The sequence below is a fragment of the Rattus norvegicus genome, chromosome 18, assembly GCF_021556685.1.
Source record: "Rattus norvegicus strain SHRSP/BbbUtx chromosome 18, alternate assembly SHRSP_T2T, whole genome shotgun sequence".
NCBI classification, from domain to species: domain Eukaryota; kingdom Metazoa; phylum Chordata; class Mammalia; order Rodentia; family Muridae; genus Rattus; species Rattus norvegicus.
Genome location: NC_141551.1, coordinates 62780786 through 62803471, shown reverse-complemented (window position 1 = coordinate 62803471; position 22686 = coordinate 62780786). Strand labels below are relative to the sequence as shown.

Below are 22686 nucleotides of genomic sequence, written 5' to 3'. Positions count from 1 at the left end.
AATAGCGGAAGTGAGAATACCCGAAGTTAAACATGCTACGTTCTGCTCGCTGAAAAGAAAACGAAACCCCCACAATAACCGGCTCATTTACACATGCTGCCTTCCTTGAGGACTTTTTCCAAAAAGACACCTCATCAGGCTCAGGAGATGACAAAAGACAGAAGACCTAGAGGCCCGTGACTGCGGGCCGGAAGGGCTCTTGCGGCTTCCTGGACTGATTCCCGAGAAGCTGCCACCGCGGTTGGGACTTTGGCCGCAGGGCGCGGGGCAGCGGGCGCCACGGTGGCCGCTGTGCAGCGCGCAGGCCCCGCGGTCCTCGGGCGCGCGGTTCAGTCCCCAACGAGCCGGTCCTCCATTCGCGCATCACCCACCCACCCACGCCTGGCGGCTCCTTCCTGCCGCCGCCCTGTGTAGCTGCGACTTCTCGGAGGCGCCGCGGTCCCAGGCCCGGGGAAGGGCGCAGGCGGTCCCCGGAGGATGGCTCTCGCGAGCCGGCCACCGCAGCCCCGCGTAGGTTTCCATCTTTATTTGCGTCTGCTCTTCCCAGGCACTGGCGGCGGATCTTCCTGCAGCTGCAGTTCCACGACACCGGGCGCCGCCTTTGGAGGGCTCCGGGTTTCTCAGATGATTGACACCCGGGCTCCACTGCTCAGTGCTGGGGCTGCAGCTCCAGCCGAGGTCCTTCATGGCCGCCATCGAGGTCCCAGGGCGGGTGACCTGGGGATCCTGGGGCTTCCCGAGTGTTTGCTTCCACGCTTTGCGCCCAGCAAGGCGCAGGGATAAAGTAAGGAGAAAGAGTGGGTTCTGCGGCCCGGCCATACGTACACTTAAAGGTCAATTGCGGTTTCTTTTTAAGTGTTCGAAACTTCATGGCTCTTGTATCTCAGCAAGTTAAATCTCTTAAATAACTGCTTTATAGAAACATTCACAGAGAGGGGTGTAGGGCTATCTCAGTTACTCCTCAAATTGAAAAAAGAAAAAAAAAAAACCCATCATTTAGAAGATACTTAATATATAAAATTTCACATGTAAATAGCGATGGATGAGATTGTGCTAATAATATATTTAAAATTATAAACAACCAGGAGAGGTGCATTGAAGTATTACTTTTTATGATCTTTTGGAGGCAGGTCTAAATATTCGATGATAGCTTTGACGTTAAGAATCAGCCAACAAAGAAAACTATTTTGCTTACAGATGTAGATGGTGGCAATTAGTGTGTGTTGGGCAGGGTAGAACAGTGCCCTGCATGTCTCATACAAGCATGATGGTTGTTTTTGTCACCTTGGCACAAACCTAGATATGTTTGGGAGGAGGGAAGCTCAATTGAGAAAGCGCGACACTGCCTCATCCCTGTCAGATTGGTCGGTAGCAAGTCCGTGGGGGTATTTTTCTTGATTAATGATTGGTGGGGTAGGGCCCCACCAACGGAGGCGCGCTGAGCAGGTGTATATAAAAGCAAAGTGAGCCCGCCAGAGGGAGAAAAATCAGTTTTCTTCCATGGATTCTGCTTCAGTTCCTGTCTCCGGATAACCTTGAGTTCCTGACTTGTTTTTCCTCAGTGGACTGTAACCTGAGCTATGTAAGCCAACTAAAGCCTTGCCTCCCAAGTTGCTTATGGCTATGGTGTTCACATAGAAACCAAACTAAGACGACTTCGTTGTGATATGAGGAACCAAAGATGTTCTCCACTGAGCCACATTCACAGCCCTAGAAAGAATAGGTTGTGGATGACATAGTTCAAAAAAGAAAACATTGGGGCTGGGGATTTAGCTCAGTGGTAGAGCGCTTACCTAGGAAGCGCAAGGCCCTGGGTTCGGTCCCCAGCTCCTGAAAAAAAAAAAAAAAAAAAAACCCAAAAAAAGAAAACATTGCTTCTCACTTGTACAGTCAGGTCGCTTGTTAATAGTTTACTAAATAAACTCTATTTTAGCATCAAACACAAAACAAACACATTTTCTGTTTTATTTTAGATGTTTGTTGTCTGATTTTGGAATGCAGATGTCAACTTGGAGTCTTGGCACCCAACTCGGCCAAGGAGTAGCGTTCTTTAAAAGGTGAGGTGGTTTGTTGACTCTCTGGTCAAGCAAGGAGCCCCCCCCCTCTCTGTCTCTCTCCCTCTCTCTCCACTCTCTCCCCCTCCCTCTGTTTGTAGGGTTTGGTAAAGTGCTTGCCTAGCATTTGAGGCCCTTAATTTCATCTTCGGGAAAATACACACACACACACACACACACACACACACACACACACACACACACACCAGAGTTAGGATTACGACCCTACCTGGTACAAACTAGGCACACACACACACACGCTCTACCACTGACGAAAACCCACAGGCCTTTGCAAATTTTATTTTGAATCAGAGTTAGACCAAGTTGCTCAGGCTGACCTTGAACTTGTGGTTGCCCCAGCTTCCCGAGTACTGCTAGGATTATGGGCACTTCTCTTTCCAGTTCTTGGACTTAAAAAGGCATAGTGGCCTTGGTGATGCTATGTCTAGGGAGAGAATGAAGTCTTCCCCCTTTCCATTATCTCTACGGGAAGTAGGGGCATCTTTTGCCTGTAGTACTTGGACAATACTGAAATAGGAGTTCAGGAAGTTTGAGTGTAGGAAGAAAAGGAAGGGATTTAGTTTAAGGATCTAGTGTCTGAAGTCATCCAAGTGTATGTTTGTTCCTCTGTATCCCCAGCTGGCTTCACCACATCGTCCAGGAAATCCTTAGAGCAATCTTTCTGTCTCAGCCCCTCCAAAGTGCTAGAATTACAGCCACCAACCAAAGTTCCCCCTCCCCAGCCCCCATGATTATATTATATTGGAAAGCTGATTTACATGGTCCTAAGGTTTTCCTCACAAGAATATGGAGCAGCAGTAGCATGCTAGTGGGCTCTCTGGTCCCTTTACATTTTCTATCTCCCCGTCCCTCTCTCTTTCCTTGCCTCTAAGGATCCTCCCATCAGATGGGTGTGAGTTTGTTATTTTTTTCCTCTGAGGAGAGAAGGCAGACATTTGAAGGCAGGGTTAGAGTTTTCTCCTTTGCTGTGTTGTGTATTTGACTGCATCGAGAGCTTACAGGTTAGGACCTGCTGAGTGGGTTCACTGGAGAAGGTTGAGCTGGGTCAGCGACTGTGTTGAGTTTGGCGCAGCGAAGCTGGAGGTCTGTCCTACACTGACACCTGCTCTCCCGCCTTCCTTCTCCATGCTTGCTCCTACCCATAGCTCCTTAGTCACACCTGCTCAAACAGGGTTCTCTAGTGAGAGGAAGTGGGTGCCGTGGAGTAATTATCAAGTTGACATTTAGGAATTTCATCATCTTGGGACATACGGAAGCTTTCTGAGGAGTGTCAGCCAAGTGAGACTCCACAACAAGGCCACACAGGTGCTGTTCCCTCAGTGTCCTTGGTCTCGAGTGTGACGGGGCAGAGGAATGGCGACGGATGGAGCCTGCTGCTCTCTCACTGTTGGCATCCACCGAGGACTAGCGACACAGGGAGGGCGTAGGCGGAGGATTGTTGCAGATCCTGTTTCCTAGGCTAGCCCTGGTTCATGTTGCTAACTGAAGTTCCCTGGGGTGGGGGTGGGGCCGGGGAGCCATCCCTACATTAAACATTCTACAGGTCTGATCCACAATTGTGGATAGTTGGAATATTATAGACCTAGAACCATATTATCTTAGTCCCTTAAATGTTTGCCCTAACAGCCTTTTGGCTCTCAGTTAAATCCCTTTGGAGTACATGGTAGTTCCCAGAGGCTCATATATTTGAATGTTCGGTCTCCAGCTAGTGGAAGTGTTTGGGAAAGGTTAGGACAAGTGGCCTTGTTGGGGGAAGTGTGTCATTGGGGGTGGGATTTGAGGTTTCAGAGACCAGGCCAGTCCCAGTCTCTGCCTGCTGTCTGCCAATCAGAATGTAAAGTTCTCAGCCACTGCTCCAGTGCCGTGCCTGTCAATTTCCTGCCATGGTGATCACGGTGAATCCTTTAATAATGGGGGCTGGAGAGAGATGGCTCAGAGGTTAAGATCCCTGACCACTCTTCTTGAGTTCAATTCCCAGCAGCCACTTGGTGGCTTACAACCATCCGTAATGGGATCCATCGTAACGGCCTCTTCTGGTGTGTCTGAAGATAGCAATAGTGTACTCATATACATAAAATAAATAAATCTTTTTTTAAAAAAAATCCTCTAACACTGCAAGCAAGCCCCTAATTAAATGCTTTCTTCTATAGGAGTTGTCTTGGTCATGGTGTCTCTTCACAGCAGCAGAACACCCAGATGTGCATAAGAACAGACACCATGACTTCCAGGAACCCCAAAGCTAAGAATGTCATCAGATAACATATGAACCCGACAGACAGAAGGGGGTTCATCAGATTTTCAGCTGTCTACTTACCTGATGCTCCCACCGATGTATTTTAAAAGTGTCTTTGTTCTGTTTCTATAAAATCCTTTGTGAAACTGTCACCACATTGGAATGTGGTATTTGGGGTTCCTGGGCTGTGGTCAGACATATTTGGCTTTAGAATAAGCTATCTCTTATTCCTCTCAATGTGAGAATTGTGTTTCCTCATCCACATCCTGGCCTTGTCCCTGTTGTTATTCATGCTATTGTTCCACACCGAAAGATGTCCCTAGTTGAGACATAGAGTCTATGATGAGTCTGGTCCCTTGGCACTTGTAGTTTGGTCTTAGAGAGTTGAGGAGGATTATCAGTAAATGGGATAAGGGGGCAGGCGGCCATAGTGGGTTGCCCTCTGGTGACAATGATGCTGTGGGTTTTCTGAGAAAGGTTCTAGGAGGGGAAGTTGTCAACTGGGCTACTCGGATGTCTCAAAAACACACTGCTTCCTTCACAGGGTGCAAAGTTAGCCAAGATTCAGGATGAGCACAGAAACATTCTGAGCATCCTCCGGAAAAGCTCTGGCACATCAGCTCATCTGAAAGAAGGACATCTGGACTTTCAACACTAATTTGCAGGGCAAACCCATCTTGGTGGAAACATGTACAATCACATTTCTGTTTCCTGTTTCCTTGTAGGTACAGCTTGGGACTGGGCGCCGTCTCCACTACTAACCCTCTCAGACTTCCACGGTGGGTTCTTGATGGACTTGATTCTCTTCAACTGCCGGCAACTCCTGGGCAGGAGACATGGCTCTGGTCAGATGGGGGCTGAGAAGACAGAACTTCCACCTGTTGAGGAGGAGGAGAGTGTTGCTGTTGAAACTGACAGTCGTTGTTATCTCTGTGCTCCTGTTTTGTGAATATTTCATCTATTACCTGGTCCTCTTTCGGTGCCATTGGCCTGAGGTGAAGATGCCAGCCCGTGGTGGTAGGCAGGAGCCTGTCCTGAAAGCCATGTTTCTGGCTGACACTCACTTACTTGGGGAGATAAGAGGCCACTGGTTGGACAAATTGCGAAGGTAAGGAGGGAAGATGGGAATCCCTCTGGAATTTGGTAGGCGGGAAGTCATGGCCCTCTCTCCATATGGAAGCTTCCAGTTACAGCCACGCTTCCTTTTAAGGACATGTGGGGGTTTGAATTTTTCTCCTACTAATTTTTTTTCTTTTTTCTTTTTTTTCGGAGCTGGGGACCGAACCCAGGGCCTTGCGCTTGCTAGGCAAGCGCTCTACCACTGAGCTAAATCCCCAGCCCCTCTCCTACTAATTTTTAAGCATCTATTATATGCAGAGCCCTGTAATTACAGGTCTGGGCTGCTGACTGGTTCTGGAAGTTTGGTGAGTCTGTGAGTCCTGCCTCAGTGTCAGTTACTGTTTAGTACAGGAATCCGTAGCTGTGTGAGGAAGGTACCCACACACCCTCTGGGATGAGGGAGTGGTCCCTGGGCAGGAGGATACAGATCTGTATTGGTGGTATGTGAGTTGAATATATTGGGTTTTTTTTTTTTTTTTTTTTTTTTGACTCCTCTGCATAGCCAGAGGCATGAGGCAGGTGTGTGCCTGTCTCCCTGAGAATGGGTGAGGCCTTGCCTCTTCAACTCTGACCTGCGGCGGCTTAATCTGTTTTTGCACTTGCTAGCTTTTCTTGTTCTATACTTTGAACCGATGTAAAATGCACAGCACCTACTATCGCCATCGGGTTCTGCACACACTCAAAGTGGCATCTGCACGTTCAAATTCCTGCGCAGTTGTTGCCACTACCTCCCCCCCCCCCAGATGATTTCCTTTTGAATGGCAACTGTCCCCACGAAGCACCAAGTTCTCACTTGCCTCTCTTCCCTTGTCCCTGGAAGCCACCACTGTGTTTCCTGCCTCGGTGAACCTGGCTACTACAGCCATTACATATAAGAGGAACCACACAGCCTTTCTTTCTGTGGTTGGCTGGCTTATATCAGGTCACTTAGCATAATATCCGACATAAGTGAAAAGGAGAGATGTTTATGTTGGTTAATGGCTGCATTGACTCAGATCAGCCGTGCCTGCTTTCCTGTTTCTGGCCTTGAAGTGAGGCAGAGTGTCATGGGGTAGGAGTTTACAGAACAGAGTTGCTCAGTTCATTGTGGACAGGAAGCAGAAAGAGAGACAGGAAGGGGCCAAGAACAAGGTCTCTATTGGCCCATTCCTTCCTGCTAGGTCACACTTCCCAATAATTCCGTCATACTAGGAATCCACTCCAGACTCGCTATATTGGCGATACTCAAACCCTTAGGATCCAACCACTTCCAAAGTCCATCAGTGGGCGACCAGACCTGACACATAGGAGCTCTCAGGGGACATTGAAGATCCAACTGTAACCCTCCTTACCACGGCTCAGTTGTTTTCTAAAATGTGAGCAGAGGTGGTATCCTCTGAATGCTGCAGGCGCAGAACCTGAGGTTGGCAGAGTGTGCAGGAAGGATATAGATGTTCCCAGTGTGGGGAGAAAGAGGCACGTGGAGAGAAGAAGGGCGAGTGGCTGCCAGGCTCTTGTACAAAGAGCTCTGGTCAATGGGGATGTGAGTAGAGAAGGCCAGAGTGAGGCTGTACTTCCTGGGCTTTGACTGAGACTGGTGAGTTCAGTCCCTCCGGGTAGTTTTTTCCTTCTCATCTTCCAGGGCTGTGGCACTGATGTGTTGACACAGGGCCACCTCTGGCTCTGGAAGGACAAACCTTTAAGTAGTAATGTAGATCAAATACTCGGGGTCTCAAAGTTACTCTGATTAAAAACAGAAAGACCTTTCTTTTATTTCTGTAGGGTAGGGAATAGCATTCTTCTTTAGAGGAGCGACATCCTGGAGCAAAGCCTGTGCCAATGGGGGAGGGGATCCGTAGGACAGTGATTCTGGGGGAGTTGGTGAGGAAAGAGGAGGGGCAGACTGAGGAGCACAGGGCTCTCATGTGCCTGTGCCCTGCTGCCATTCTTCAAGCACCGCCTAATTTAATCCTCAAAAGTGGGTGCTTTCTATTTTTAGTAAAGAAATTAATTTTTTTGAAGGCAGTTTTTTCTATGTAGTTCATGTTAGTCTTGAACTCATGGTCTTCTTGCCATGACAGGAACCCACTCCCATGCTGGCAACAGTGCGTTCTTTCTTTCTTTCTTTCTTTCTTTCTTTCTTTCTTTCTTTCTTTCTTTCTTTCTTTCTTTCTCTCTCTCTCTCTCTCTCTCTCTCTCTCTCTCTCTCTCTTTCTTCCTTCCTTCCTTCCTTCCTTCTTTCAAAACATTTATTTATTTTATGTATGTGGGTACACTGTCACTGTCTTCAGTCACATGAGAAGAGGGCTTCGGATCCCATTACAGATGGTTGTGAGCCACCATGTGGTTGCTGGGATTTGAACTCAGGACCTCTGGAAGAGCAGTCAGTGCTCTTAACCACTGAGCCATTTCTCCAGTCTCTTCCTTTCTTTTTCTTCCTTCCTTCCTTCCTTCTTTCCTTCCTTCCTTCCTTCCTTCCTTCCTTCTTTTCTTTTTCTTTTTAGTTTTTATTACTAAGGAAGAAATTGGGGATCAGAGTGCTAATATTCTCCAGGCGCCACTTACCAACAGATGGTCCTGGGCGTGTAAGCCATTGCCTGTCAGACCAAACACCTTCTCATGTGGGTGTGAACTCACCTTCAGGGTGATCAATGGGTATCTGAAATGGACTGGATTTACTGTTGCAATTTCTTTCTTTGTTTCCCTGTAACACTGAGGTTGAGGTCTTTTTTTTTTTTTTTTTTAAATTGGATATTTCTTTATTTACATTTCAAATGTTATTCCCTCTCCGGGTTTCCTGTTCATAAGCCCCCTCTCCCTTCTCCCTCCCATTCTTCTATAAGGGTGTTCCCTGCCCCGTCCACACTCCCTTACCACCCCCCAAACATTCCCTTACACTGGGGGTCCAACCTTGGCAGGACCAGGCTTCTTCCATTGGTGCCCAACAAGGCTATTGTCTGCTACCTATGCAGTTGGAGCCGTGGGTCAGTCCACGTATAGTCTTTGGGTAGTGGTTTAGTCCCTGGAAGCTCTGGTTGGTTGGCATTGTTATTCATATGGGGTTGCAAATCCCTTAAGCTCTTTCAATCCCTTCTCTAACTCCTCCAACAGGGGTCCTGTTCTCAGTTCTGTGGTTTGCTGCTAGCATTTGCCTCTGTATTTGACTGTATTGACTGTATTGCCTCTGTATCTGCTCTGGCTGTGTCTCTCAGGAGACATCTATATCCGGTTCCTGTCAGCATGCACTTCTTAGCTTCATCAATCTTATCTAGTTTTGGTATATATGCCACATGTGGGGCAGGCTCCGAATGGCCATTCCTTCAGTCTCTGCTCTCAGGTTGAGGTCTTTTTAAGAAGCAAAGCTCAAGCTGAGTTTGTAGTTCCAGAGCCTGCATGCCTGAAAAAAACAAAAAAAGAAAGAAGCAAAACCTGCATGTCCAACACTATGTGAGTGTGTGCACTCGTGCATACACACACACACACACACACACACACACACACACACACACACACCAGAAAAAAAAAAAAAAGAATCTTAGACTGCAAGCCATCTTCTTGAGTCCTTTCAAATCCAGGGTTCTCTTGTCTGACTGATGGCTTCAGGGTACTTGAGGATGGGAGAAGGCAGTCTTAAAATTCCCTAAATTTGGAGTTGGGGATTTAGCTCAGTGGTAGAGCCCTTGCCTAGGAAGCGCAAGGCCCTGGGTTCGGTCCCCAGCTCCAAAAAAAAAAAAAAAAAAAAAAAAAAAATTCCCTAAATTTGATCAGATGCAAACCTGTGGGTTGCTCCAAAGCCGTGGAAGAAAAAGAATAAGAGCATTTAATTTGCTTTTTTATTTGGCTTTGCTAATTAATTAACTCACTTGTTTGTAACACGCTCTTACTATGTAGTCATAGCTGCCCTGGAAGTTGCTATGCAGACAAGGCTGAACCCAAACTCACAGAGATCTGCTCGCCTCTGGAGCGCTGGGATTAAAGAGCTGCACTCCCCACACACCAGGTTAATTCACCTTCTAAATGGCTGAGGAGGCTCAAGTAGCTTCCTTCACCCAAGAAACAGACTTGGTTTTGTTTTTGTTTTTTTCCCTCTCAAGGGAGTGGCAAATGGAGAGAGCTTTTCAGACAGCTCTGTGGCTGCTGCAACCAGAAGTAGTCTTCATTTTGGGAGACGTCTTTGATGAAGGGAAGTGGAGCTCCGCCCAGGTAAGACCTGGGTTCTAATTCTGCCTTGGGGATTTTACTTTGGCAGTCCGTGACGCTCTAGTGGCTGGAGCTGGGAGTTTTCTTAGTTCTGAAGACAGGAATGTATAGTCCTATGGTCAGGGATGTCGCTCACTGGTGGGATGGGTGTTTAATATGTGTGAGGCCCTTTGTTTGCTCCCCAGGCCTCAAATACAGCCTATCTTGGAGATCTTTAGAGTTCCTGCTCAATGCTAGTCTTGTGTTAGGCCGGGTAAGCTTTTATTTATCTCTGTTGGAAATATGTAGTTAGGCTGACATTATTTATATAATTGGAATGTAGTCCAAAGACCTCCTAAGGAAAAGTAGAAATAGGCATAGGCGAGAGAGTATTATTTCACCTGTAACATGTATACATGTTGAGAGGGACCGTTAACTTCATACACTTCTCTTCCTTTGGAGACACGGGAGATTGAACCCAGGGCCTTGAGCGTGCTAGGCAAGCACTCTACCACTGAGCTATGGTCCAGCCTCTAGCTTTATCCCCCTGTTTAGCTGTACGTTGTGGGAATTAGTTACCACTGTACAATACTCTCCCTTCTTATGAGTGGGAGATGCCGAAGGAGCCACAGGGAGGTTCCCCTGCATCTGGAGCCTGAGGCGGCTGCTAGATGTGGGGATGATGCACAGCTTTGCATAAAGGTGAGAGCCATCCGAGTGTTTGGTCTTAAAACAAAGGAAAAGGACTGTTTTTCTGTTCATTTAAAAATGCCCAGCCACTGATTTTCTTTTAGGAAGGGGTTTTTAGTTGGGAAATATTCATGAATCCATTGGCATTTGCCAGAACAGCCTAAAAGCATTTAAAAGAAAATCTTTGGGGCTGAAAAGAGAGCTCAGTGGAGAAAGGTGTCCTGCTGCCTACAAGATGGAAAGAAAGAACCAACTCTGACACAAATAAGTAACTAAAATGTAAAATAGTTTTTGAGAGGGCCTGGACTAGCTTTGCACCCATTGTCTTAACCATTGCAATGTTTCTTATAATTAAATATGTGGGAACATAAAAGCCAGTGGTTGTCATCTTTCCTAATGCTTTAAACTTTTAATACAATTTCTCATGTTGTGGTGGTCCCCAATCATCGTTGTCATCATCATCACCTTTTCTTCTCCTCCTCCTCCACCTCCTCCTCCTCTTCCTTCTCCTCCTCTTCATCTTCGTCCTCCTTCCTTTTCTTCCTCTCTCCTCTTCCCCCTCCTTCCCTCTCCTCCCTCTTTCCTCTTCCTCCTCCTCCCTTTTAAAGATTTTATACGTATGAGTCTGCCTGCACCATGTATGTGCAGTGCCCTTGGAGGCCAGGAGAGGATGCTAGATTGTAGACGGTTGTAAGCTGCTACGGGGATTCTGCGAATCAAACCCAGGTCCTCTGGAAGAGCAGCAGAGCCATCTCCTCAATAACCTCTTATGGACTGAGAGTCAAAAACTTAAAACTGACAAAACCAGGAAGGACTGTCAAAGAGATAAGACTTGTGTTCCCTGGAGCTCTCCAATGAGAATTTTTTTTTTTTTTTTTTTTTTTTTTTTTTTGGGAGCTGGGGACCGAACCCAGGGCCTTGCGCTTCCTAGGTAAGCACTCTAACCACTGAGCTAAATCCCCAGCCCTCCAATGAGAATGTTAAACCGGTAAATGGACCATCCTCGCCTAGGATCAGAATGTACTTGACCCATGCAATTAACCCTATGGTGCTGGCTAGGTTTTGGAACCTTGACACAAACCATAGAGACATGAAGATGTCATCTCAGGTCTGGAGAGATGGCTCAACGGTCAAGAGCACTGACTGCTCTTCTAGAGGTCCTGAGTTCAATTCCCAGCAAGCACATGGTGGCTCACAATCTGATGTCTTTTTTTCTGGTGTATTTGAAGGCAGCGACAGTGTACTCATATACATAAAATGAATAAATAAATCTTTAAAAGAAAAGACATTATCTCCATCAGATTGGCCCTGGGAACATTTTTCTTTATTGCGAAATGATTGGGGGGGGGCACTTGGGGTGGGGGTGGTTCACTGTGGGCAGAGCTGCTGCTAGACAGGGGATCTTGGGTTGTATAAGAAAAGTAGCTGAGGGTGAGTTTGTGCTTGGAGGCAAACCAGGCATCATTGTTCCTGGGTGGTTGACTCTTCAGTTCCTGTCTCTGACGCAAGCTCCTGTCTTAGCTTCCCTTGATGAACAACTGTAACTTGTACACTGAAAAAAAAAAAAAGCCCTTCCCTTCCCAAGTTGCTTTTGGTCTGTGTTTTATCCCAGTAGAAACAAACCAGGATACCAGCTTCTTCCTTTTATCACTGAACCTGAACACTAGTCTTCCTAATCTACCTTATAATTTCATTCCCAAAAGGAAATTTCTGCTGTTTGTTTGTTTGTTTATTTATTTTTATTTATTAAGACAGGTCTAGCCCTGGCTGCCCTGAAACTCACTGTATAAACATTTTAAGTTAGTTTTTTTTTTTCTTTTTTTTTTCTGGAGCCGAGGACCGAACCCAGGGCCTTGTGCTTGCTAGGCAAGTGCTCTACCACTGAGCTAAATCCCCAACCCCCTTTAAGTTAGTTTAATGGCTTAAAACATCAACTGACAGGTGATCTTCCCTCGTTAGTTTCTGGGATGTTGGAATTATAGCAGGCCCGTAACTGATAATGGAAATTCTTCCAGATGAGAACTGTGTAAACTAGCTCATGTTTATTTTTACCTAATTTAAAAACTTAATCTTTGAGCCTTGCTGCAAACTCCATACTGTGTACAACATGACTTCAAAAATAACAAAACCATGGCTTTCAAGTGTCTTGCAGGCCCTCTCCTCAGTGCCTTCTCTTCAATCTGTAATGCGGACACTAGTAAGCCTCGTTCCGGCTCAGCAGTTAAAAGCACCGGCTGCTCTTCCAGAGGTCTTGAGTTCAACTCTCAGCAAACGCGTGGCAGCTCACCACCAAATACAATGAGATCTGATGCCTTCCTCTGGCCTGTGGGCACATATGCAGATAGAACGCTACATAAAACAAACAAATGAATCTAAACATTTAAAAAGAATTAAACCTAACCCTGCTCCCCATGATTCTTCCGGACATTCTTTTCCGTGCTTAAGTCACCCTCCTGGCTTCCCTGAGAAGGGAGTCCCTAAGTGGAAAATTCCCCAACCTACGGTGGCAAACTCCACTGTTTACCACAGCTGCTAATGGGTGTCTTGGAAGAAAGAATTAAAACTTTGTCTTGAGGGTAGGGGCAGGTGTGCCTTCTCCAGTCAAGGCAGGGTCCTGTTCCTGGCGGAGGGGAGAGGGTTTAAAGTCCTCAGCTGTGGCTCCTTTCCCCTTAGGCCTGGGCGGACGACCTGCACAGGTTTCAGAGGATGTTCAGGCACGGCAGCCACGTGCAGCTCAAGGTGGTCATCGGCAACCATGACATTGGCTTCCACTACCAGTAAGTAGCGTGTGAAAAAGTGCACCCAGAGGCCATTTGTTCAACCATCGGTATTTTAAAGTTGCTAAGACTTGGGGGAAGCCTTATTTGTGCTTTACTGAGGAAATCTGCTTTCCATCAAAGGTTTAAGTTCTGAAATGGAGGCTCCTTAAGGAATAAAAATCTTGGCACCTTTAACAGATATCTGGCCTGAATGAGCTGTATGTACCGTGAAGAGAACTAACTTAAAATGTAACGATTAGTTAATTAACCAATTGTTTTTGAGACAGGGTCTCACCATATAGTTCAGGCTGACTGAAACTCACTGTGTAGACCAGGCTGACCCCAAACTCTGCCTGCCTCTGTTCCCAAGTGCCGGGATTAAAGGTGTCACTTCCACTGGCTATTTTGAGACTCAGTCTTACTATGTAGTTCAGGCCAGCCTCAAACTTGCAACCTCCCTGCCTTCAACCTCTGGATTAAAATGTACGTTTTGTGTCAGACTATTTTAGAAGTCAGACAACAAGTCCACATACCCTTTGCTAGCTCATACTGTAGTGTGCTATGATGCTCATGTGACAGTCACCTTAAGTACTTTCTGTACCATAACTCCTCCCTTTTTCTTGTGCTGTTACTTATCGTTCCACCGGGGTCCCAGGGAGTTAAGTTACTTGCCCCTCCCATGATAAACAGCAGACTTGACCTTCGACCCTCAGTTGCCCGGGTCCAGTTAATAACGCCAGATTATGGAAGTTATTTTTCATGTTCATGGTAACTCAGCTTGACCTGAAATATGTTTCTTTATATAATTGGATACAGGATGAGTAAATACAGGATAAATCGATTTGAGAAAGTGTTCGGCTCTGAAAGGCTGTTCTCTCTGAAAGGAGTTAAGTGAGTATTAGCTATGAATTCAGATGAAACTTGGTTTTTTAGTGAGGTGCTGAGGGGTGAAGCTCAGAGCCTACGACCCTTCCACTGAACTATGCCATCTCAAATCCACTCTCATTCAAAGGTGGTTGACACGGTCAGACCTGTGTTCTGTGTTAAAGCTAACCTTTAAAGCCACCTTGCTTGCTGATTGATGGTCACTGTGGGAACTGATGGAAAAACTCAGAACACAATGAACTAGTCAGCCTGCCTCCACCCACTCAGTGTGGGTGTGGCACAACCCCGCCCACTCGGTGTGGACTTGATGTTCTAGCTATACTGTCCCACATATCATACATTCAGCAGCCCACTCTAGATAAAGGTGCTTTTGTGACTCCTTTGGGTTTGTGTTTGTAGACGGATCTTTCTATGTTGCCCTCACAGTGGCAAACTCCTGAGATGGCACTGTAGGCACACGCCACTGTGTACATCCTGGAGCATCCATTCATTTAATCCAAATGTGTTTGGGCCATCCATCTGTTTGAAGGTCACTTGGATAGGTATGGTATGCTGGCGTTTGGCACCAGGTGTATCCAGGTGTTTCTGTAGCTCTGTTTCCTAGTTCATCAGCCTTGACCTTTCGAAGAGAACAATCTACCCTTCGTCTGGTCATTGGATGCCCCCACCTCCATGAGATCATAAGCAGGGCCTCTCTAGACCTTTTTGGCTGTGTGTTGGCTGTGTGCCTTGCCCTGGTCCACACAGCAGAGGGAACATCTTCTGTTTTAGTCCCAGAACTCTGCTGATTGTGCTGTAGTGAGACCTTCACCCTAAGATCTGGCGATGACTGTATCTCGGGTGTTTCCACCATCGGTCCATTTTCGTAACCCTTTGGGAGTGGGGTGGGATAGAGGACAGGCTCTCCAGCAGTACCTTCCTTTCCCGCCTAGCCAAAGGACTGATGTCATTGAGTCACTTCTGCCTAACTGCAGTGCTCCAGAGTTTACACACCGGCCACTTCAGCTCCTTATACCAAAAATTGTGTGCATTTTAAGCATGCCGAGGTACCTTTCCCATGCCTAGGTGGTTACAAGCACGGGAAATAAAAGCATATTTTCATGGGGGGGGGTTCATAAAAATGTAACAAAGGCAGAGGTAACCTTACTCTCGATTATGGATTTTCCACGCCCACCTCAGCACCTATTGGCACTTAGCTGATGGTGTAGACTTTCTGGTCTTACCCACACCTACACAGGTGACACAGGTTCAGGAGTTTGCCCAAGGTTATGTTTCTAACTGGATGCTGCATTGAGAGCTAGTCAGACCCCATGGCTTCTCTCATGTAGGAGTTCCTACCAGTTACAAGTTGGACCCATGTTTCCTTTGGAGTAACAGAACTGAGCGCAGCTTTATCGTATCTTGGATATGGCGCTATTTTGTTTCACCGAAATGAACTCACAGTTTAGCTGTGGTTAAGCTGTTCTTGGGCTTCATTACACTATGTATGCATGATATCCCCATGGGGACAATGGGATGACATTTACATGTACGGGTCCAAGTGGTCTGACCTCTGCCTGCTCCTGTCTGCCTCAGTTTTGTCATGGTCAACAGTGTCGCAATGGAAGGGGATGGTTGTACCATATGCTCTGAAGCAGAAGCTGAACTCAGAGAGATCTCTCGTAAACTGAATTGCTCCCAAGAGGTAGGGGACCTCTGCGCTCAAGTCTTCCAAAGGCTGCACGGTGAGGTGCACGGGCTGTTAGTCATCTAGCTCCTCCTCCCTCTGCCAGTGGTAACCACTGGAGTTGATGAGGTAACGAGGTGACTCCTGACCAGCAGGTGCAGGGATCCAGCCAGTGTGACCATGAGCCACGGCTCCCCTTGTCTGCCCCCGTGTTGCTGCAGGTGAGCAGGGGGAGGGGGCCAAGGGCGGCCACCCAGCGCTTCTGAGAACATCACTGATGTCAGCTTCATTTGGACAGCACTATCCGCTCTACCGGGCCAGCGATGCTAATTGTTCTGGTGAAGATGCAGCTCCTCCAGAGGAAAGGAGCGTCCCCTTTGAGGAGAAATATGATGTTCTTTCCCGGGAGGCCTCACAAAAGGTATGTGGTGATGTGACCTCATGCCAGTGTCACATGGGGACAGTGAGTGGACACACAGGGCCATTGTGGTTACCAGCTGCAGAGAGCGGGAGAGGGCTTTGACACTGTCTCACATTTCTGCTCGGTCCGTTTGCTCCCTCTCCCTTCTTCCGTAGATCCACTATTTCCTAATCTCAGTGAAAATTACATTCTCGGCTAATCTTTACATTAGCAATTTAAAAATCGACTTAAATGCACTGAGTGGAAATGAAATCTAGAGTCTAATCTTGGGGATTTGATTAGAAATGTACCCTCTCAAATACGTATATTTAAGAAACGTATACAAGGGCTGGAGAGATGGCTCAGTGGTTAAGAGCACTGACTGCTCTTCCAGAGGTCCTGAGTTCAAATCCCAGCAACCACATGGTGGCTCACAACCATCTGTAATGAGATCTGATGCCCTCTTCTGGTGTGTCTGAAGACAGCTACAGTGTACTCACATATAATAAATAAATAAATCTTTAAAAACAAAAAAAACAAACAAAAAAAAAAGAAACGTATACAAAACATATAACATTTACGTATTATAATGTAGAAGTACACATTAAAGTGTAAATACATAAATCTTAAATGTGGAAGTAAATCCTAAGGCTGCCTAGGAGTAAGGAACCTGAGGGAAAACAAGCCTTAAGGATCAGTGTTTGAAGGGAACGATGGTGCAGGCCGTGGTCCTGGCAAAGCCGTGGGTATGTCACTGCCTGTCAGAGCACTAACTGCCTACCTGCGTCTCCTTGGCTGCCAGCTGTTGTGGTGGCTACGGCCTCGTCTGATTCTGAGTGGCCACACGCACAGTGCCTGCGAGGTGCTCCATCCCGGAGGAGCGCCCGAGGTGAGCGTCCCATCCTTCAGTTGGAGGAACAGAAACAACCCAAGCTTCATCATGGTAACGTAAACCTTTTTACTTTTACCTGAAAGCTCTCTTGGGTATTGAAATTCACCACGGTCATCAGCTACTTACTGGATGCAATCCATAAACACACACAAAAGCCAGAAATAAATCGCCCTCTTTGTGCTCTGGGTGGATACACCCACCAACTATCTCTAGTTGTCCGGTCTGTCTGTGACCGCCCGTCCGTCTGTCGGCCGATAGGCAGAATGTGGCTTCAGGGCTGAGACTCTGAGGAGCAGAGGTGGAGTCCAGCAAGTGCCAGTTTGTTTCCAAGGAAACAGTTGTCTACTCGTTAGCAGACCTGATTATAGCTAATATAATATAATTATAGATATAAGTGTGTCAGGCACATGGTACCACCGAGTCTCCAAGGTGAAAGGTGTGGACACGGTGAAACACCTACCATGGGTTCTGGCACCCAGTCTTAGGGCTACTGTTCTTTCCTATAAAGAGGTGGGCTCTGTGTGCTTTTAAGTTCAAGTAGGTAAAAACATTTGCTACCTCGATCCCATACTGCCTGCAATGATGAACCCGTGGAGGTACAGAGACACTTCTGGGCACAGGGTGACTGCCCAGATACCCCTTGGCAGGGAAACGTTCATTCTCTTGTTCCTCTGATGCTTCTTGTTCTCCCTCCAGGGCTTCTCTACTGTGTGAGGATTTTAATGGAGGGGTCAGCATACTAGACCTTCTTCCCAAGCCCGCCTATCTTTGGCTTCTTCCTTTGGCCAGTGCCTGTGTGGTCTGTGGTGATTGGCATGCTTGAAGCCCCTTGGTCCTGGGTAAAGAGGGCTCTTCCTCCCAGACCCACAGGAGGGAACCTAGAAGACAGCCTCTAGCTCAGACTCTTGCCTGGGATTTACCCTGCAGCATAAACTTTCTATTCCTCCCCCAGGGCAGCCTGACATCCAGAGATTACGCTCTCTCCAAGTGCTACCTCCCATGCGAGGACACAGTGCTGACCACGTACTGCGCAGCGGCTGCCTTCCTCCTGGTCCTCATCTTAGCTCACTTTGAGCGTCTGCCCTCATCTTTCCTGTTTGGTTGGAAACTGTGCAGGTCGCACCTGAGAAGGTGAGGAGCGGGCGACTGTCGCGTACGGTCATGGGAATCAAAGCCACAGGTGTAGGACTTCCAGCGGGGCTCCTGTGAGTCACGGAGGAGAGCAAACGTTGGTGGCTCTTATGAACATCATGGGGATTCTGAACCACCGATGGCAGCGACTACAGAATAAACATTTGACCGTACTGTTCTCAATGCTGTAAAGAGGAACGTGTACTCTGCAACAAACCCATCTCTTCACTGTATGAAATGTGTGTATAATCAAAGGTTCCACCCGTATGGTATGTAAATATCATGGACTCTACCACTTGCACACATGACACACAGGAAGGGACCGGCAGCTTTGGTGTACACTTGAGGCTGTGTGTGCTCCTAAAAGTTGGGTCATCTCTGTTCTTCTATGAAGTGACTCTCAGTTCCTTATAGATCATGGAGTTATATGCTAAAAAGTACAGAGTCAGTGAGAGGCACCCAAGGAGGCTTTCACCTTTCTGTGCTAATGGAACCAGATTTTTAGATACGTGTAACTTTCTTTCCAGGGAACCATGTTTATCGCATCCGAATTCGATGCCTGCTTCATGATTAAAACTGGAAAAAAAAAAATCAGGGAGGACATGGATGTTTGAATTTAAAAAACAAATGGTGTGATGATTCTGTCAGATAAAACACATTCTTTTTCTTACTTAAGGAGTCTGGCTCTTTTCTAATGATTTGATTTTATTTATATCTCGTTTCTCTTGATTGATCTCAGGTCTCACGCATGCTGAGCATGTGCTCCGTCAGAGTTACACATTCAGCCCCAACGAAACTCTTCAATAGTCATTCAGTCAGCAGGGAACTGTAGAGTAGTAATGCACACTGTGGTATAAAACCTCACACGTGTGTGTGTGTGTGTGTGTGTGTGTGTGTGTGTGTGTGTGCAAGTTTTTCTTCTTGCTTTGCTTTGAGAGTGCAGGGGGAACTGAAAGCCGCTGTCATTTCATGTGTTGGTTCAGACAGAAGTTAGTTTGTTTTGTTTGAGACAGGGTTTCTCTGTGAAGCACTAGTTGTCCTGGAACTCACTCTGTAGACCAGGCTGGCCTCGAACACTGAGATGTGCCTGTCTGTTTTCCCGAGCGCTGAGATTAAAGGTGTGCACCCTCATTGCCTGGCTTCAGAGGGAAGTTTTATGCAATGCTAGGGAATGGTTCCAGAAGACAGTGGTGAGGAGCTGGGGAAAGTGCTGTACCCTTTCTCGGAAGAACATCTCGGCCAGGATGAGTTTTTAGAGAGTTCTACAATGCCAGTTTACGGAATAAACTTAAAGCAACAATAAGGAGAATTGCAGGCTGTCACTCCTTCCTATCTGTACTGTTAGAAACTTAACTTGGGACATCTTTACAGGTAACTTTAAGCCTAAGAGAAATGACCCCCAAAGCCTCAGGCTTAGACAGTATGTGCTGTGTCGTTTTCTAGGTGTCCTACCATAACTTGAGGTTGTATTCGCAGATCTTACACATGTGAGGAGAAGCCATTTATTTTGTCTTTATATTTAAAATAAAGGTTTTTGTGAGGGCTGGAGTTGTGGCTGGGGATATGGACTAGCTGTAGAGTGCTTGCCTAGCATGCACTAGGTGCTGGGCTCATCCCTAGCAAATAGAGAGACAGATAATAAATAAGTAGTTTTGTATATTTCATCTTCAGATGACATCATCCTTATTGTCCTCAGCCATATACAACATGGACACCCCTGTGCTTTCCTCTGACCACCGGTTTCTTGTTTGGTGGCCTGTGTGTAGAACTTAACTAAGGGATGGTTGGCCTGCTCCTGACTACAGAACTTGAAGGGGTCATTGAAAACAGATCACCTTGAGAGGGGAGTGGGGGGGAACCCCTTAGAACCCTGAAAAAAGAATTGATTGTAATTTAAGCCTTGAAAGCGGGTCATCCCAATGTGTGCAGCAGCTCAGGTTTGGAGCAGTAAAAGCGGGTGGCTGCAACAGTTTCAGTGTTGGGAAGATACTGCTGGTAAAGTGGATGATTCTAAAATCACCGAGTCTTCCATAAGTGCCAACCTGATAAAAATATCCTAAGATGGGCAGATACTACTGATTCCCCACTGTGAAGCAGCAGGCTGTGTGGACTGCAGGCTGCTTGGCACAGGAGGGACACGTTTCCTTACAGGTATAGCCGCCACCAAGGCACGGAACTCTACAAGGAGGCTTCTGGAGTAGCCACAGAAAAGAGTAGTACATCTTGTGGTCTGTACAGTCTGGTAAAGCAACAACAGAAAGAAGACAGGAAGGACTATGCCCAGCTATCAGGAAGGTGTAGAGGACCCCTTGTTTATAGACAGGACACCATTAGTAGTGAATGTGGCCGGCTTTCTGCCCAAGTGTAAAAGGCTCCCAGAAGTGCTCTAACCCAAATGCCCAAGGCTTATAGCCATTGCAACTGTGGCTGAAAAAGGTCCTCGTCTTCTGTTGCTGACGTGGATCTGCTTTAAGCCCTGGGCCAATGCAGACCAGAAGGGGCAGACACTGGGTAGCCCAACCTTTTATAAAGGGAAAAACCAAGTGCGTGGCACTGTCCGGACAGTTTTGTGATCATGCTTGATAACTTGAAAACAATGTATTTCCCCCGTTCACCAAGCTGTCTTTGATGATTCAACCCATCAACCATTCCATCAAAGAATAAATAGATTCCCACCCAGAGAAAATCCACTGCAGTACCACCCAGAGGGTGATACGGGGATACAAATTGGTGGTGGGAGGCTGTTTTGTCCAGTGAAAACAAAGTCACAGAACCAAACCTTGGGGAACAGAGGTAGCCAGAGGCTTGGTGGTCACACATAGGCATACCTAGGACAGGACAGACGGCAGTCCGATGACACTAGACACTCACTACTCCCTACCTTGGCTCGGGGTGGACAGACACGCAGGCTAGGGGGATATGCTGCCTCATGGGGTGGTCAAGAGGGAGGAAAGGCAGCAGTGAGGAGGAGGAGGGGTGGGTGGGTGGCCCTCACAAGAGTTCGTACTGCTTGAGGTGCATTCTCTGGATGATGTCACGACAATCGTTGAACACTCTGCGGATGTTCTCTGTGTCCACGGCGCAGGTGAAGTGAGGGTAGCAGTAATGTTTGCCATCACCCGTGGCTGTGCTGATCCTCTGTAAAAAGAATGTTATGTTTAGGATGACAGGGCCCAATCAAATGGGAAAGCTTAAGGGACACTTTATCTAGGGCCCAGAGAGAACCAAAGGCTGATGGGCTGCTGCCTTCCCAAACTCTCTAGATACCAAGCATGTGCCAGGACAGACAAGATTGTCTTTGCCATAGGCACTGGATCTGAGCTGAAATGCAGTGTAGGCCTTGGGGAGGGTCAGGTAGGCTAACATGTCCAGAACTGGCCTCTGTCTATGTTGCTCTAGTGAACATCACTCAGCTAGTGGAAATATATCCTATCCATTTATGTGGTAGCTACTGCGACTATTGCCTGCCATTGGGATAGGGGGAAGGAAGGAGCTGATCTCTAACTCAGTTTTAATTAATTTATATTTATTTTGAGGTATGGTCTAGCTATATTGCCCATGCCAGCCTTGAACTCCAGAGCTATAGCCATCCCCCTGCCTCACCACAGGCCTGTGCCACCTCATGCAACTAATTTATTTAAGTATCCACATGTGGTGGGCTGCATCTCAGTCATACGTCTTCCTTCTCCACACAGCAGGTGACCCTGGCTGGCAGCAGAATATTGCCTGGTGTGTGTGTGTGTGTGTGTGTGTGTGTGTGTGTGTGTGTCTGTGTCTGTGTCTGTGTCTGTGTATGTCTGTGTGTGTGTCTGTGTTGTCTTGGAGAAAAGTTTGTTGTCAGTTGGGAAACACATGATCCATCTGTGAAGTTACATGGGAGAGGCTAGAGAAAGGTATAGCTGAATTGCTTCTTGAAACTTCTATGTTGGATCCGAACCCTCCAGTGCCTCAGGATGCGCCTACATTTGGTGATCTTTAAAGAGACAATTATGGTTAAATAAAGTCATTAGCTTGACCTTGAGTCCCACATAATTAGTGCTCTTGCAGGGGGAGGAGGCCAGGACAGACATGCAGACGCAAAGTGAGGATGCCATCTATGGGCCAAGAAGAGCGGCTTCAGCATCAGAGCCAGGAAGAGGAGCTCAGGATTAGGTCCTCTGCTGGCACCTGACTTCAAACATCCAGAGCTGTGAGGAAGCATTTCTATCCGTTAGGTCTCTCATCTGTGGGATGCTTGTCTCTGGGAGGTGATTGTGGCAGCTCCCCCAAAGCCCCAACAAATTCATGCACAACTTTCTAACTGTTCTAACTACACGTGGCCACTGGAAGGATTCCAGGGCCTCCTGCCCAACGTCTTTTGTCTGCAAAGCATCCTGAGACACAGAAAAGAGGGAGCTGTTAGGACAACGGCCAGAGTCTTGGGGAAATGTTTACCTGGTTATGAAACTTCTCAGAGGGGTAAGAATAAATGGTAAGTATGTTTGTTGCTAGGGTGAAACGCAGAGCCTCAAACATTACAGTATATTCTACCACTGAGCCATAGCCCTGGTCCAGTTTCTCATTTTTAGGCTTAGAGACAGACATGAATGCGTTTTAGCCCTTAAGTACCAAGTAGGGTATTTAGCCAGTATATATAGAACAAGTACACACAGAAGGGATAGAAACTGGTTTTCTTCTA

At 47.0% G+C, this 22686-nt stretch overlaps 2 protein-coding genes across 24 annotated transcripts in view; one reads left to right on the top strand and one right to left on the bottom strand.

The window, feature by feature from the left end:
- Positions 1–216: 216 nt before the first annotated feature.
- Positions 217–18678, top strand: Mppe1 (metallophosphoesterase 1). 20 transcript variants are annotated; one of them, XR_015642394.1, is made up of 12 exons: positions 217–510; positions 1974–2057; positions 5034–5416; positions 9501–9609; positions 12949–13052; positions 13851–13925; positions 15495–15603; positions 15741–15806; positions 15884–16006; positions 16788–16928; positions 17574–17716; positions 17830–18678. XR_015642394.1 is itself a non-coding variant. In XM_087593130.1 (11 exons), exons 3-11 carry the CDS (start codon positions 5145–5147, stop codon positions 17949–17951), a joined length of 1116 nt encoding a protein of 371 aa, XP_087449256.1. In that variant the 5' UTR covers positions 217–510; positions 1974–2057; positions 5034–5144; the 3' UTR covers positions 17952–18678.
- A 15-nt stretch (positions 18679–18693) lies between these two features.
- Positions 18694–22686, bottom strand: part of Gnal (G protein subunit alpha L) — a 138506-nt gene continuing 134513 nt past the window's right edge. For 3 of the 4 annotated variants that reach the window (XM_087592133.1, XM_087592132.1, XM_087592134.1), the window contains one exon: positions 18694–21146. In XM_087592133.1, coding sequence (XP_087448259.1) covers positions 21000–21146 — 147 coding nt within the window. In that variant the 3' untranslated portion in view covers positions 18694–20999. 4 annotated transcript variants of the gene reach the window in all.